General features: G+C 45.3%; 1 protein-coding gene across 1 annotated transcript; it reads right to left on the reverse strand.

The window, feature by feature from the left end:
• Positions 1-13,689: 13,689 nt before the first annotated feature.
• LOC109117924 (olfactory receptor 287-like) lies at positions 13,690-14,531 on the reverse strand. The gene is given in 2 exon segments (XM_019206990.1): positions 13,690-14,112; positions 14,114-14,531. Coding segments are annotated over 2 exon segments (807 nt in total). The 5' UTR covers positions 14,498-14,531.
• Between the last annotated feature and the right edge of the window lie 977 nt (positions 14,532-15,508).

Consider the following 15,508-nt stretch of genomic DNA (forward strand, 5'->3'; position numbering starts at 1 on the left):
CTCAGTAAGACACCAGCAAACAGACTACAGAAGATCATCAAGAAGATCATACACTAAGTCAGATTTATCCCAGGGATGCAAGGATAGTTCAACATATGTAAATCAATAAATGCAATATACTATATGAACAGAATTAAGGGCAAACACCATACGATCATCTCAATTGATGCAGAAAAAAGCATTTAACAAAATTCAACACCCATTCATGATTTAAAAAAAACCTACAGAAAATTGGAATAGATGGTCTTTATCTCAACCTGATAAAGGCTTTCTATGAAAACCCAACAGCCAATATCATACTAAATGGTCAAAACTGAAAACCTTCACATTAAAATCAGGAACATGACAAGGATGTCCACCATCACAACTCCTGTTCAACTATAGTTCTAGAAATATTACCACAGCAATTAGACAAGAGAAAGAAATAAAAGAAATAAAGATGGGAAGAGAAGAAGTTAAACTGTCACTACTTGCTAATGATATGATACTCTACATAGAAGGATCCAAAAAACTCTGCCAAAAGACTGCTAGCCTTAATTGATAGATTTGGTAAAGTAGTGGGATACAATGTTAACACTCAAAAATCAATGGCCAAGCTGGACATGGTGGCTCATGCCTGTAATCCCAGCACTCGGGAGGCTGAGGCAGGAGGATCACTGTGAGTTCAAGACCAGCCTGGGCTACATAGTGAGTTCCAGGTGAGACCCTGTCTCAAAAAACAAAACAAAACAAAATCAATTGCCTACTTGTGTACAAATAATGGAGAGAGAAATTAGGGAAACAATTCCTTTCACAATAACATCCACAAAATGAAATATCTAGGAATCAATCTAAAGGAGACAAAAGATCTCTAACATGAAAATTACAGCTCTCTGAAAAAAGAGATCAAAGCAGATATAAGAAAATGAAAAGACATCCCTTTTACCTGGGTAGGAAGAATCAACATAGTGAAAATGGACATACTTCCAAAACTTGTATACAGATTCAATGCAATCCCTATTGACATCCCAACAACATATTTCACAGAACTTGAGAAAACATTCCAAAAATTCATTTGGAACCAGAAGAGACCTAGAATAGCAAAAGCCATTCTAGGCAACAGAGACATGGCAGGGTGTATCACAATGCCCAACTTGAAACTATGTTACAAAGCCACTGTGATAAAAACAGCATGATACTGGTAAAAAAAAAACAGACCTGAATAAAAGATGCAGAAACAACACCAGACATACTCAGTTACCTCATCCTTGACAAAGGAGCCAACCATCCTCACTGGAGGAAAGATAGCCTCTTTAATAAATGGTGTTGGGAAAACTGGATTTCAACTTGCCAATGATTAAAACTAGATCCCTATCTTTCATCATTTATTCCAAGTGGATTAAAGATCTAAATGTCAAAACAGAAACACTAAACTTACTGTAAAGTAAATTAGGTAGAACTCTCAAAGACTTGGCATAGGAGAATACTTTATGAACAAATCCTAAGCAGCACAAGAACTTGCACAAAGAATAAACAACTGGGATCTCATTGTATTAAAAAGTTTTCCTGTGCAAGAGAAACCACCAACAGAGCTAAGAGACAACCTACAATGTGGAGAAAAAATTTTACTCCTCTGACAAAGGACTACTATCTAGAATATATAAAGAACTCAAAAAAATCAGACCCCCCAAATGCAAATACCTGATTCAAAAATGGGCAACTGATATGAACAAAGAAATAAAAGCAGCAAATAAATATATGAAAAAATGTTCAACATCACTAGTCATTCAAGAGATGCAGATGAAAACAACACTGAGATTCCACGTTACCCCAGAAAGAATGGTTGTCATCGCTACTGCCAAAGCAGAATATTCCCTGACCCTAAAGCTCCATTGTGGTCATCAGCCATCCACCTTCCCCACAACTTGCCCCAGGCAGCACTGCCTGCCTTCTCCCCTCCAGTTTTCCTATTCTATAATATCACATAAGGGCAGCCATACAGAGTCCTCTCTGTTTCACTTAACATACTATTTTTGCATTTCATCCATGTTTTGAATGTTGACACTGCCCACCAGCTGTAGATTGAACTACATTCTGTTTGGAGCTGACTAACACATTAACTAGCCTGACCTATCATTCCAATGATGTATATGTGTGTTGAAACATCACATTGTGCCCCACAAGCATATGCAATTATTACTTGTCAATTAAAAATAAAACTTTAAGAAAATGTCTGTGTAAGACATAGAGTTTTCTTTTTCTTGAGTAAATAGCTAAGAGTGGAATTGTTGGGTCACATTCAGTTTATGTCTACCTTTATATGTAAGACATTTCTGTGCTATTTTTCCAAATCAAACCATTGAGTATGTAGGCAATTTGTTGCCTGGGTCATCCTAGGACTAGATGATTGATGTGTCTGTCATTTGGTGCATTGTATAACCTGACATCAGAGAAATGAGAATAAGCATGGATTGTGACACAGGGACCCATTCAAATCAAAGAAACTCAAGCCAGGCAAAAACTCACCAACCTGCTCTCTGAATGCAGGCCCACACACAGAGCAATGTACAAATATTAGTTAATACAGGTGGGAATGATGGCAATAGTGATCATGATTACTAATGAATGACCATGCACTAAAAGAAGTGGTATGATCCAAAGGAGTAGTTTTGTCTAAAAGGAATGTGTGCAAAGCAACCTGATGACCTTTAAAAGATAAATCAGGTAGACAGCTTCCCAAGAGCAAGAGATCATGAACTTTCCACAGAAAGAGGAAAATACACATAAGCATCCCATCATAATACCCTATCCTTCACAGGGGCTACACAGCAATGTGTCCCATGCCCCTCCTTCCTAATGAGTCAACTGAGAGAGAACATTCCATGTAAGTGGAAATGGGAAGATGGACAGAAACTCAAATCCTGAGTCTCTTAGGCAGAGAGAGATTCCATCTCTATTCCACTAAGAGGACAAGTGAGATGGAAGGGGTGCTCATCACACCTGTCATACAGGTGGGGAAACTGAGTACAAGATATGCATTTCTTCAGGGTCACAGAGCCACTAGCAGGGGCCTTGGATTCCACCAGACCATCTGGCTATCAACCAAGTGCTGCCCAGCAGCAGGCATAGGCACTCACAGTAAGCCACAAGCAGCTCATAGTTGCTTCTGATCCCTGAAAGAACAGAGAGTTCCATCTTTAAATTAATAGGAGCTTGTTAGCTAATCACATCCATTTCAAATAAGAGCACTTTGTGATCAGAGACAGAGATAACCATGTTGTCCACCACCTGCAAGGCCAATGCCGAGCCTCAGTCACTGCTAAACACAGGCAAGATCAATATTGTCCTCTGGGCCAGTGGAAATAAGAGTTCTCTACAGGAGCCCTGCTCTATTTTTCTGAACCCAAAATCAAGAGAGATCTGACTCATATCCTAATAGCAGATAAAGAAGAAATACTCAACCTCAGGCAAACAAAAAGTGAAGCCAAGATGTGATGTACACTCCCCCTTGATGGCTGAAATGGAAAGACAGACAGTTCCATAAACTGGTGAGAGTGTATGACACTCCAGTGTTCCTACAGGTGGGACCATCACTTTGGATAATGGTTTATAATATCTCCCCACACCCACCCCATACCGGAAATCAAACTCAGGACCTTGAGCTTGCCAGACAGGCACAGTGCCACTAGGCTAAATCCCTAGCCCTAGTTTTATTATCAACTACAGCTAAATGTACATACACCAATGGCGTAACAATGGTACTCTTAGATACATGCCCAAGATAACTGCAGGTAAGAATGGTCACAGTAGCATTATTTATAATAACCAAAACATGGAAAGATGTAAATATTCCCCACAGTGGAGTAGATGATCCAAAGACTGTTCATGAAATGGAATACAATCAATGAGAAGTCATGAATCAGCCCACAGGACACAAGAGGCACTGCAAATGATGGTGAGTGAGAGGCCTAGAAGGAAAGAGTACATTCTCTATGAAGATCAAAGCAGGCAAACCAAAGCTGGTGTCAGGAGACCAAGACACTTGTGCCCAGGTGGAGAGTTCTGTGGCTCTGGGGCTCAGCTCAGCTCTTATCAGGATGCTACTTTCATGAGTGCATCCATTTTATGAAAATTTACTAAATCAAAACCTGTGGCTTGGCACTTTTCAAAAGATTCACACCCAGAAAACAAAAAGCACCTAATCTCTTTAAAAAACAGATTGTGGAAGAATGAAAAATGATTTAAAAATCACAGGACTTCAAGAGTAGTGAGGGCTTTCTATCCATGTTCAGGCCTTCTAACAACATGGTAGTGACCAAGAGATATTGGTGTCCTAGGACACAAGCATTATTCATGTCATGAACAAGAGACTCCAAATTGAGCTATGATACAGCCCAAAGTCTCCCAGAGGCAAATGGCTTTTTGTAAAAAAATTCCACAAAGACCAGGATATGAGCTAGGAAGTCCTAACTTGCCTCTTCCCCTGGGCACTCCCTGCAGTGCCCAGAGGAATCCTCTCCAGAAGGCTCATCTCTTTTCTGACCTTTCCACCTCCAGCTGATACCACATCCCTCAGGAGGGCACATCAACCCACACATAATTGCTTGTTTGAAATTAAGTAACTCCTCTGAGCTGAATTCTATGGTGAATTTAAATCATTATTAATTAGAATAATCTCCACCATTCATGATGGTGCCCTCAACACTTTCCTGCCTAACAAGCCAGAACCACCCAACTTCCTAATAGACACAGAGTCTGGCAAGGGAGACCCAGCCGCTGCTCAGCCTTCCACTACCCCTCCTGCCTCCTTCATAATGGCACCCCAGGGAAAGTAACACATAATCCCCCAACTATTAAAAGTTCTCACACAGAAGTTGGCTGGAATATTTGTAAACTGTTAATTTGATTGAGTACCAAGAGGTTTGCGCACTATTCCCCTGTGGCCTGAAGAACACAAACTTTTTATCAGAAACAGGGCTCAGAATAAAAAACATTCTTCATGCAGTTCTCTCAGCTCTGGGTGGAACAGGTCCAGAAAGAGGCCAAGTGTGGGGCACTCCTGGGCTTACTGTCCAGGTGCTCAGCCTAGGTAGGGAGGAGAGTCACAACTCCAGCTCCCTGCAGCTGAAACTACTGCCACCTGCTGCCTGGAGAAGCTTGTGGTACAGGCTTATGGGAAGCCTGAGGTTACAATGCAAGGAAATTGATCATAAGCAGAAACTCAGGTGGAATCAGTATGCTCCAGACAGTCTAGATAGAGCAGGTACCTCCCCAGGGGGTGCCTCAGGATGTGTCCCTCAGCAGGTATCCCCTCAACAGGTGTCCCTTAAGCAGCTCTTCCATGGCTCCTCAACAGCTGCCTCTTCAACAGATGTCTCCTCAACACACGTCCCCATTAGCAGATGATCCCTCAGCAGGTGTCCCCTCAGCATATGATCTTTCATCAAGTTTCCTTTCAGCAGGTTCCCTCTCAGCTGGTGCATCCACATCAGGTATCTCTTCAGCACACTTCCCTTCAGCAGACAATCCCTCAGCAGGTGTCCCCTCAGTAAATGTTCCCAAAGCAAGTATCCATTCAGTAGGGGTCCTTTCAACAGGTGTCTCCTCGGGAGCTGCCTCCTCAGCAGGTACCTTCTTCCTCATCAGGTATACCTCCTCTCAGAGGCTGCCCCCTTAGCAAGTGTCCCTTCAATAGACACCCTCGGCAGGTGTCCACTCAGTAGGTGTCCCTTCAACAGGGTCCCCTCAGCAGGTATGCTTTCAGCAGATGTCCCCTTAGCAGATGCCCCCTAGAAGGTGCCTCTTCAGCAGCTGCGCGATCAGTAGCTGCCCCCTCCGCAGATATTTCTTCAGCAGTTGTCCCTTCAGTAGCTATCCCCTCAGCAGCTTGCCCTTCAGTAAGCACTTTCTCAGCAGATGTACTCTCATCGGTTGTCCGCTCAGCAGGTGTCTACTCAGCAACCTCTCCCCCAGCAGTTACCTCCTTAGAAGTTAACCCTTCAGCAGCTGCCCCCTCAGCAGCTGTCTCCTCAGCAAGTGTTCCCTTGGTAGCTTCCCCCTAAGCGTGTCCCCTCAGAAGATGTCCCCTAAGCAGGTGCCCTTCAACAAGTGACTCTTCAGATGTACTTCCTGTCCAAGCATCCACTCAGGGAGAAGGTTGTGGCCTAGCATTGGCCTTGCAGACTCTAGAGCCACCACCTCATGAGGCAGGCGGCAGACAGCCACATGAGAGACTAAAGGAAGTGCAAGTACCATAGCCCAGGAAGAACAAGCAGTTGACCAATTGCACCCCTCTGGCCAGTCCTCCAGACATGGGGCTTCAGTGTCTCACATCGTGCAACTGGTACAAGGCACTCTGACTCTGGTCAGAAGTCCCCCTGAAGCCTACAGTATCCCTCCCCAGGTATCTTCCTCTTCCCCATAGTGTGCCACCCTCATAACCCACACTCCTAAGGTCCAACAGCCCACACACCCGGAGTCCCACTACATCTCCAGTGTCCATGTTCTACTGGATATATGTATCTCAGATGTGAAGGCTATGAAGTCTTTATGTTTGTATCATGTTTTGTTTCTGCTTTAAGAGGTTCAACCATAAAGAGCAATCACGTAGCCACAGAAAGAAATGATCTATGAGATAAGGGGCTATTGTTATTTTCAGGTATAATAGTAATATTTCATGTTTTCAAAATACATTCTCATCTAAATTCTCTAAGTGGATAAAACTGTATTATATAAAGTCACCTCAACAAGCAGAGGAGACAAGAGAAGGTAAGGACAAGACAAGATCGGACATTTGTTCATAAATTACTGAAGCTCAGAGGCTTTGGAGGCTCTGTGATACCCCTCTTTACTGTGTATGTTTGCAGACATCTAAAACATATAAAAATGTGTGTTCCTAGAAGACATTGGCATAGAAAAAAACTTTATGAACAAATCCTCAGTAGCACGGGAATTAGCAGAAAGAATCAACAAGTGGGATCTCATCTTATTAAAAAGCTTCTGCACTGCAAAAGAAACCATCAGCAGAACTAAGAGACAACCTACAATGTGAAAAAAAAATTTTACCAACTGCTCCTCAGACAAAGGACTCTTATCTAGAATATACAAAGAACTCAAAACAATCAGCCCCCACAAATATAAAGATCCAATTCAAAAATGGGCATCTGAAATGAACAGACACATTTCTCAGACAAAGAAGCAAAAGCAGCAAGTAAATATATGAAAAAATGTTCCACATCACTGGTCATTCAAGAGATGCAGATGAAAACAACACTGAGATTTCACCTCACCCCACAAAGAATGGCTGCTATCAAGAAATCACACAATAACAAATGTTGGCGGGGTTGTGGGGAGAAAGGAACCCTTCTCCATTGTTGGTGGGAGTGCAGACTGGGGCAACCACTGTGGAAGTCAATATGGAGATACCTCAAAGAACTAGGATTAGAGGTTCCATTTGACCCAGCCATCCCTCTGCTGGGTATCTTTCCAAAAGAATTAAAAGAATCATATCACAGTGATATATGCACACCCATGTTTATAGCGGCACAGTTTGTAATAGTTAAAACTTGGAAACAGCCCATTTGCCCATCAGTTGGAAACTGGATAAAGAAGATGTGGTTTTTCTATAAAATGGAGTACTACTCAGCCATAAAGAATGAGAAAGTAGATTCATTCACACGTAAATGGATGCATTTTGAGGATATATTCCTAAGTGAAATAAATAAGTCATACATGTGTAAATACCAAATAGTTTCTCTGGTGTGAAAAAATAAAATAGTACTCAAGATCCTAACAGGATAATTAGCAATGTGAAATAGGAAGAAAAGGACTAAAAAATAAATAAATAAATAAATAAATAAATAGATAAATAAATAAATAAATAAATAAATGCAAATGCCTGTCAGAGGAAAAAAAAATGTGTGTCCCTCCTGGCTAACCTCCACTGTAACCCTCCCCCAGGATTTAGTGGTCACCCTGGCTGACCATTTAAGGAGCATCTGATGCCATTATTATCATCCAAACTCATCTTTGAAATCTGACAAAGCAAGTTCTGTAAACCTACTGTGCTTGAAATCTTTCCACAGCTGCTAACACAAATTCACCTATTAGAAAGGAGCACACTCAAAACACAGTTAATGCAGGTATGCTCAGAAGCACATTTAAGCCATAGGGTGGCCAGTCAAGAAGTGTCCATCAGTTACTCTGAGTTGTTATAATACTAGAAGGCAATGATCCAGAAAAGGGCCAATAATGAAAGAAAAGGGGTAGAGATGAAGGTGATTTTTGTTTCAAGTAATTAACAACACAAGACAGAGCTGTGCCCTTGACTCTGTGGTTGACCTCATTGTTGCACTTTAGAGAACTGAAAGCAGGATCTGCCATGTACCCGAGGTACACTTTATGGAAGTCAGAAAACACCTGGAAGCAGAGTTGTTTAGCTTGAAAATTTTGTTGGGTCTCCTCATCAGATCCACAGCCTGGCACCTGACTCACTGCTTCCCTTGGAGACAAAGCCAGAATGATCCTGCACCTATCAAATCCACACCTGGATGCAGGCTTCCTAACATGTCCTATGTGCATGCAAGTACCCCATACCCCTTCCTTGGGGCTTTGGCACATGTTGCCCTACCCTGGATACCACAAACCTGGCCACCTTTGCCAGAAACTTCATTGCCTGTTTGAAAGACTTCACTTAAGCTCATCTCCTCCTACCTGTGATCCCTGTGATCTTTGGCTGGCGTTCTATACTGGCCTGAAAGTGAGCGGCAGGTTCACATAATTACCACTGACAGATAATCATAATGCTTGCCAAGAAGATGCAAACATTTTGGTATTGTATGACTGAATTCTTATACATGAGTAAAGACATGCCTAGAAAATATTTAAAACAATCTATGTATAACTAAACCACTAACATGGCTCCTTCAGAGAATGTATCCTTTAATAACAAGAACCTGGGCCACGCACGCAGGAAGCTGTCCCAAGAGACCTGCCTGGGCATGTCACTGATTCTCATAAGCAAGAATGTCTGCCTTTGTGTTAGGCTGAGGTCTGGGGCTCATCTGTGACCAGTCAGCTTGCTCTGAGCAGAAACCACAGTCCTGAGCCATTCAAGGAAACCTACTTGCAGAATATGAGAATAATCCCCCTAAAGCAAGGTGGGCTCACTCCAGTAATACAAATTAACATTAACTAGTCTACTAGCCATTAGCCAGAAAGATGAACACAGGAACACAGGAGGGAAAACTGAAATTTAATATGACTTCTGATCTTAAATATAAATATATTTTAGACCTCAATGGAAACACAAGTATGTTTCCAAACTGGCCCATAAACTTAGACTTTACAATCACGACAATACACTACATACCAAAAAATGGAGGAAATCTTTTTTGCGGAGGTCTGACAGGAGTCCAGGGCCAGAATGACTAAACTAGAATGCTAGCTGGGCCGTTCATGTAACCCAGACCCTGGCACACACAATTATGCAGAGTAATGCCTCCAGAAAAAAATAACTGGAGCAAAGTCAGAATCTCCAATTCACATGTAAAATTAGACTGGAATGCATGGCTTTCACAGGACCCAGCATCAGTGTGTGCTTAACAGAATCTCACATAGGCCTTAGGAAAGAATGCAGCCCCTGGAGAACAACGTAAGACTGGAAGTTGGTAAGAAATCCATAAGGTTGGCCTAGGGATTTAGCTCAGTGGTTCCAGCGCCTGCCTTGCAGGTGCAAGGACCTGGGTTCGATCCCCAGTACCAAAAAAAATCCATACAGTCAAGATGAAGAATATGCACACTTAGAGGAAGGATGTTCATTTGGGGACATTGGAATAGCAGAGCTTGGAGCTACTCATACCCAGATGCATACGAGCAGCAGTATCCAGGGCCTGTGTGTCCAGAGGAGAGATCTGACATTTCCCTCAGTGCTCGGGGAATTACCAACAAAGTCTCAAACATCCAACCTTCGGTGGGTGGAGGGATGGGTGGGTGGGTGGCTGGCAGACTGAGCTGGAGGATGGGCAACGACAGTACTGACAAGAAGGACACAGATGAGATTCGTTTACCTCTGCCTGCAGTCTAGGGGGCATCAACACCCAACCATGAATTATGTAAACTTTTGCTATTGCATGATTACATTCTTATAAGGGAATAAAGATATCCCTAGAAAAAGTATTTGAAACCAGCTAAATATAAACCACTAACATGGCTCCTTCAGGGTATGTATCCTTTTTAAATGAGACAAAACAATAATAAAGGATTTTCTCCTTTAAATTTTTTCTGTTAAAGAAATTGAATCAGGGCTAGGGATTTGGCTCAATGGTTCTGCTGCCTGCTTCTCAGGTACAAGGACCTGAGTTCAATCACTGGTACAGAGAGAGAGAGAGAAATTTAATCAATAATTAACCTTCCAAAAAAGATAGCTTCAGACCCAGTTGGGTTCACTGGTGAGTTCAGCCAAAAATGTAACAAAGTTATACATGTTCTCCAAACTCTCTTCCAGAGGACAGGTGCAGAGGGACTCTTCTCAACTCATCCTGTGAGGAAAGCATCACACTAACAGCACAACAGACAAGAGCACTGTAAGAGAGGAAACTACAGGTTTATATCTCCATGGACATAGATACAAAACTCTCCAACAAACTATGAGCAAATCTTGCTCATTCCGCCATGTAAACATGTACTGGAAGTATCACATCGTACCCCATAAATATAGACGATTATTTTTAGTCAAAAATAAATTTTAAAGATATTTATTAGCAAACCAAACCACCAGGGAATTAAAAATCATTCACCTTTACCAAATGGAATTTATTCCAGCTGTACAAGGCTGGGCATCTGAAGATCAGTTAATGTGATTCATCTACCAGTCATGGCAACGGTCTAAAAGTATGCCAGCCTCCACACATTCCTCCCTGCTGTCATGGCAATGCTGTTCCCCTTCCGTTCGCTTGGACTAGTGCCGTTCTGACTGCACAGACTTCCTCATCCCGTGGGGGGAAAAAAATCAGACTCTAGAAGATGATAAAAGACAGCATTCCCTTAAAACCTGTCTTGTTTCTAATGCCAGGAAACAAATTTCATCCCACAATGCTAAGTCATGGCAAAGATCCAGGAAGACACGTAAGACAGGCAAGACCACCTTCCCCAGAAGGCAGGACCTGGCAGCACTGGTCTATGGGCCAAGAGGGCTCCTTTTCTCCAAAACCTGCTCATCTGAGGCCCCATTTAGGGTGTGTCCAGGATCCAGCAATGCTTCACAACACTGCCTCCGGCTGAGTCACTGCCCAAGAAAACTCATGACATGGGCAGAGATAAGGAGCAGTGGATGTCCTGAATCAGGGAAAATCTAAGAAAATGAGGACCTTTGACTCTCAGTCCATATCCAGCACCTGCTCACCACCAGGGCTCTGATCCATGGTAAGCAGAACTGGGAAGGACTACAGTCCACCTCCAAAGTGAAGCAATCTTAGCGGAGTCTGAGACAACTTGTCCACCATGTGCTGCAGCAGTGAGGCAGATCTGGGGCAGATCTGGGCAGGGACAGACAGGCTACCAAGGGATGGGTCCCTCAGGAGACCCAGGTACTCCCTGCTCCCATCCCCCAATCCTTGGTCACCCAGGGTCACCTCAGGCCTCAGTCTCTGAGGAAAGGCATCTACAGAGAACTCCATGAGAGTAGGGCAACCTCCATCAGAATGGGAGGAGAGAGGACTGACGTCCTTGAGGGGCATCTGGCTGGTCTGCAAGAACAGTGGTCCTGTCAGGGTGTAAGGCTACTGCACAATACAGCACAGATACTGAACAGCCTGTCCCTCTGTCCTCAGCCCTATGCATCTCCTCCAAGTGTTACTGGGAAGACACCAAACAGTGCTACTGTGACCTGTTAATAACATGTCATCAAGTTAGCAAAGGCATGAACCAATGAAAGTAGGATGCTCCTTAATTTGCCAATTACTAAGTAACTTCATAAAAGCATGATGACTGCATAAATGTCAGTAGCTACATATGGCTGAGCGTGCAAGACTCAAGGACCAGTGAGTCATCTGGCTGCAGGCCCTGGGAAAAGGGGGTCCCCAATTCAGTGTTGGCGAAGGTACCTCCAGACCCTGGGAAGATACGTGCAGGCACCTGTGGTCCTTGCTTAGTCCAGGCATGGTGTCGCTACAGAGAATAAGCCATCAGAACCCCCCGATGGTCTCCCACTGTGCAGCAAGAGTGAATAAAAACCACAGGGCAGAACATAAGACTACTAGACTGGAAGGAGAGCAGGGAAATACATGGGGCAAGAGACGGAACCCAGCACGGTGCTGAGGGTGTTCTGCAATGAGCCGCAGAAACAGGGCCACAGCCAAAACCAAGGTGACTCCCCACCCCACAATCCCTGCTTCAGTACCCCTGGTGCTCCACCATCCCCACCCTAGGCAACACAGTAGGAATGGGCTGGGTTCAGCCCCTATACAGAGCCACTCTGAGTTCAGCCCACTACCAGCAATGCAGCTTAGCCAGCTCATTTCTATCCTGCAGGAGCATTGTGGCCACCCCTGCAGCCCTGGTGGACCTGAGGCCACAGCTTCCGAGCGGCTCTAGGGGTAAACTTGCTCAGTGTCACTGGGGCCACTTGTCCAGGCTACCATCTCTCATTTTTATCCAGACCAGGTAAAGAGAGTCCAGTTCTCTCAGGGGTCCCTGGAGGTGCAAAGATCAGGTTGGACACTAGAAGAAGGGCACTGATCCTGTTATTTGTTTGAGGTAAAACAAGGGAGAAGGGGGATAGTCTGTACACTGTTCTATCTGCTAAATTATGAAAATAATACTAATAACAGCATTTCTTGAGCCCACTCCTGTAGGCTTATTCTAAAACCCTGGGCACACATTATATTCACAGTTGCTCCACAAGATTACATCTTTGTAGTCCCACTTACAGAGAAAGGCACAGAGGACCAGAATGGTTACATGACTTGCCCAAGTCATGTGCTTCCAAACCCACCCAGCCTTCTCTGGGAGTAATGATGGGCTGGAAGTTCAGACTAACTCCTCCTGGACGCTGCCCCCAGAGCTGAGGCCACACACTTTTCTCTGACCTCTGCTCCCTTAGTTCAGGCCTCAAGAACAGTGTGACACCTGGTGGGTATGCTCTGAGCCCCCTGAAGGGTGCAGTGACCAAGCATTGACCCAAGCAGCCCTAGTGAGCTGCAAGTGCTCTCAAAGAGGCTTCCATGCACATCCCTCTGGCTCTCACCACTATTACTGAGTGCCCCCAGTGTGGGCACAAAACTGCCCGGGGGTGCTCTTCCCTGGCAAGGGCCACTCAGGAGAAACTAGTGTGGGAGTGGTGGCACCTGGATGCAGTGGAGACCCTGTCAGCCTCGGGACCCAGACCGCTCAAGGTCACAGGCTAGCTGGCACCAGGTGCACGTGCATAGTAGACAGAGGGTAGGGTACTGCAGATTCCTCAGAAGGCACCTGCTCCGGGTCACAGGAGCCCACTTCTTTTTTAGAAACTGCCTAGAATCTTTCAGAATCTACCTATGAGAGGAGCAGGAAACTCCCCTAGGTTAGCAGGGGAGGTGAATACCATAAGCAGCTGAACCCAAGGGCGGGGTTCCAGTGACAACGTTCCCAGTGGTACAGAGGGAATGGTGCCAGTTGACGGCCCTGCACTGCAGGTGGGCTGAGTGCCAGGGCAGGAGGGCAGCAGTCACTCCATCACCTCCCCTGCCCCATCCTAAACAGAGCCTCCTTCAAATCCTTGTTCCTCAGTGTGTAAATAAAGGGGTTCAGCACTGGCGTGACAATGGTATTGAGCACTGTGATGGCCTCGGACAGGTCCAGGGAGCTCTCCACCAAAGTCCTGACACACAGAAAGATGGTGGAACCATACCAAATGAGCACCACTGTGAGGTGGGATGAACAGATCAGCTCCACTACCCAGGTGTCAGTGCAGGACCGCACAATCCAGGGCACAATGTCACAGAAGAAGTGGTTGGTGACTCAAGAGCTGAAGAAGGAGAGGCATGTGATGAGGGTGGTAGGCACAGTGATGGCAGAGAAGCCACACATCCAGGAGCCCAGGGCAAGCCACACTGCCAGGGCAGGTGTCATGGTGCCACCATAGCATAGTGGCAGGCAAGATGGCTAGGTAGTGGGCATAGGCCATAGCAGCCAGCAGGAAGTACTCAGTGCAGCCCAACAAGAAGATAAAGTACATCTGTGCAGCACAGCCAGCCAGAGAGATGACTCCACTCTGGGAGGTGAAAGTGGCCAGGGCCTTGGGCATGCAGGCCATGGTGAACCAGATTTCCAGGAAACAGAAATTGCAGAGGAAGAAGTACATGGTATTCAATGGTGCTGGTGCCCTGACAAGGGAGATGATGGCCAGGATTCCGGCCACTGTGAGTACGTGCATGACCAGGAAGAGTAAAAAGAGCCTGACATGCAAACTGTGATGGCCTGAGAAGCCCAGCAGGATGAAAGGGCCCTGTAAGGACAGTGACTGGCAACAGCTCCAGGCCATGAAGCGCTGTTGGAACACCAAGCACCATGTGACAGAAAGGGCCGCAGGAACCAGGTACCAACCCTTCTCCACCCTCTTAGGGATCTACTCACCTTACCCTACAATCCCAGCACCCCAAGCAGGTCTGGTATCCTGTGGGAATAAGCAGATGGGCCCATAAGCCACATATGCGCTGGCTGAAATCACTCAGAGCCCAAAGCGAAGCCAGCTAGCAGTTGCTTGTTACCTGGAAGAAGAAGATGTCCTTATGCTACAGTCCTTGTCACCTGGGATATGGACACATCCTTTCTTATTCTAGAGTCCTTATCACAGGAAAGAGGGGTGCCTTACTCTAGAGTCAAGGAGACTGGAAAAAAGACAGGAACTGTCAGGTTTTTCACAAATGAAATTTTCTGCCCTGACTTTTAGCATCTTCATCCAACAAGCCAGACTGGATCCTAGTATACCTAGTAGAACATCCTTATTGTCAAGTGATCCTACTCGGGACGGAGACCTTTTAGGGGTAGAGATGGGGGGGCGGTCTTTGCAGCCTGCTGAAAAGGGAGGGAGGCAGGCCTCCTCAAAAGGAGACTTTTGAAAGACTGTGTCACTAGCTCCCCCTGCTGGCCAGATGCTGGTGGACAGGGAGGCTCAGGGCCAGGGCCCAGTAGAAACTCCAGGTGGATGAGAAGGTTGAATAGGTTCTGTCACCCAAAAGGCCCCCAGGTATCCACATCTCCCTCATCACCTTCTCAAAACAGGCTCAGTATAGAGCTTAAGAAGCAATCCATCAGATGTCCTGAAGATGGCGGAGGGAATGGCTGGGAGGGGAACCTCCCAAAGGCACCCTCCACCTACCAGGTTACGTTTACACACACACCATACACAAGCACACTCCCTCCCACTTGTACCTGGGGACCTGGAGCACCTCCCCTCTTTCTGGCTATAGAACCAGGCACATTACCCAATCAAAAGACTTGGGGTGCCTTGGTGAGGGTCCCTCCCCAGACCTACAGTGTGTCCTTAACCTAT

The sequence above is a fragment of the Fukomys damarensis genome, unplaced genomic scaffold (genome assembly GCF_012274545.1).
Source record: "Fukomys damarensis isolate Sample0158 unplaced genomic scaffold, DMR_v1.0_HiC HiC_scaffold_8, whole genome shotgun sequence".
Classification (NCBI taxonomy): domain Eukaryota; kingdom Metazoa; phylum Chordata; class Mammalia; order Rodentia; family Bathyergidae; genus Fukomys; species Fukomys damarensis.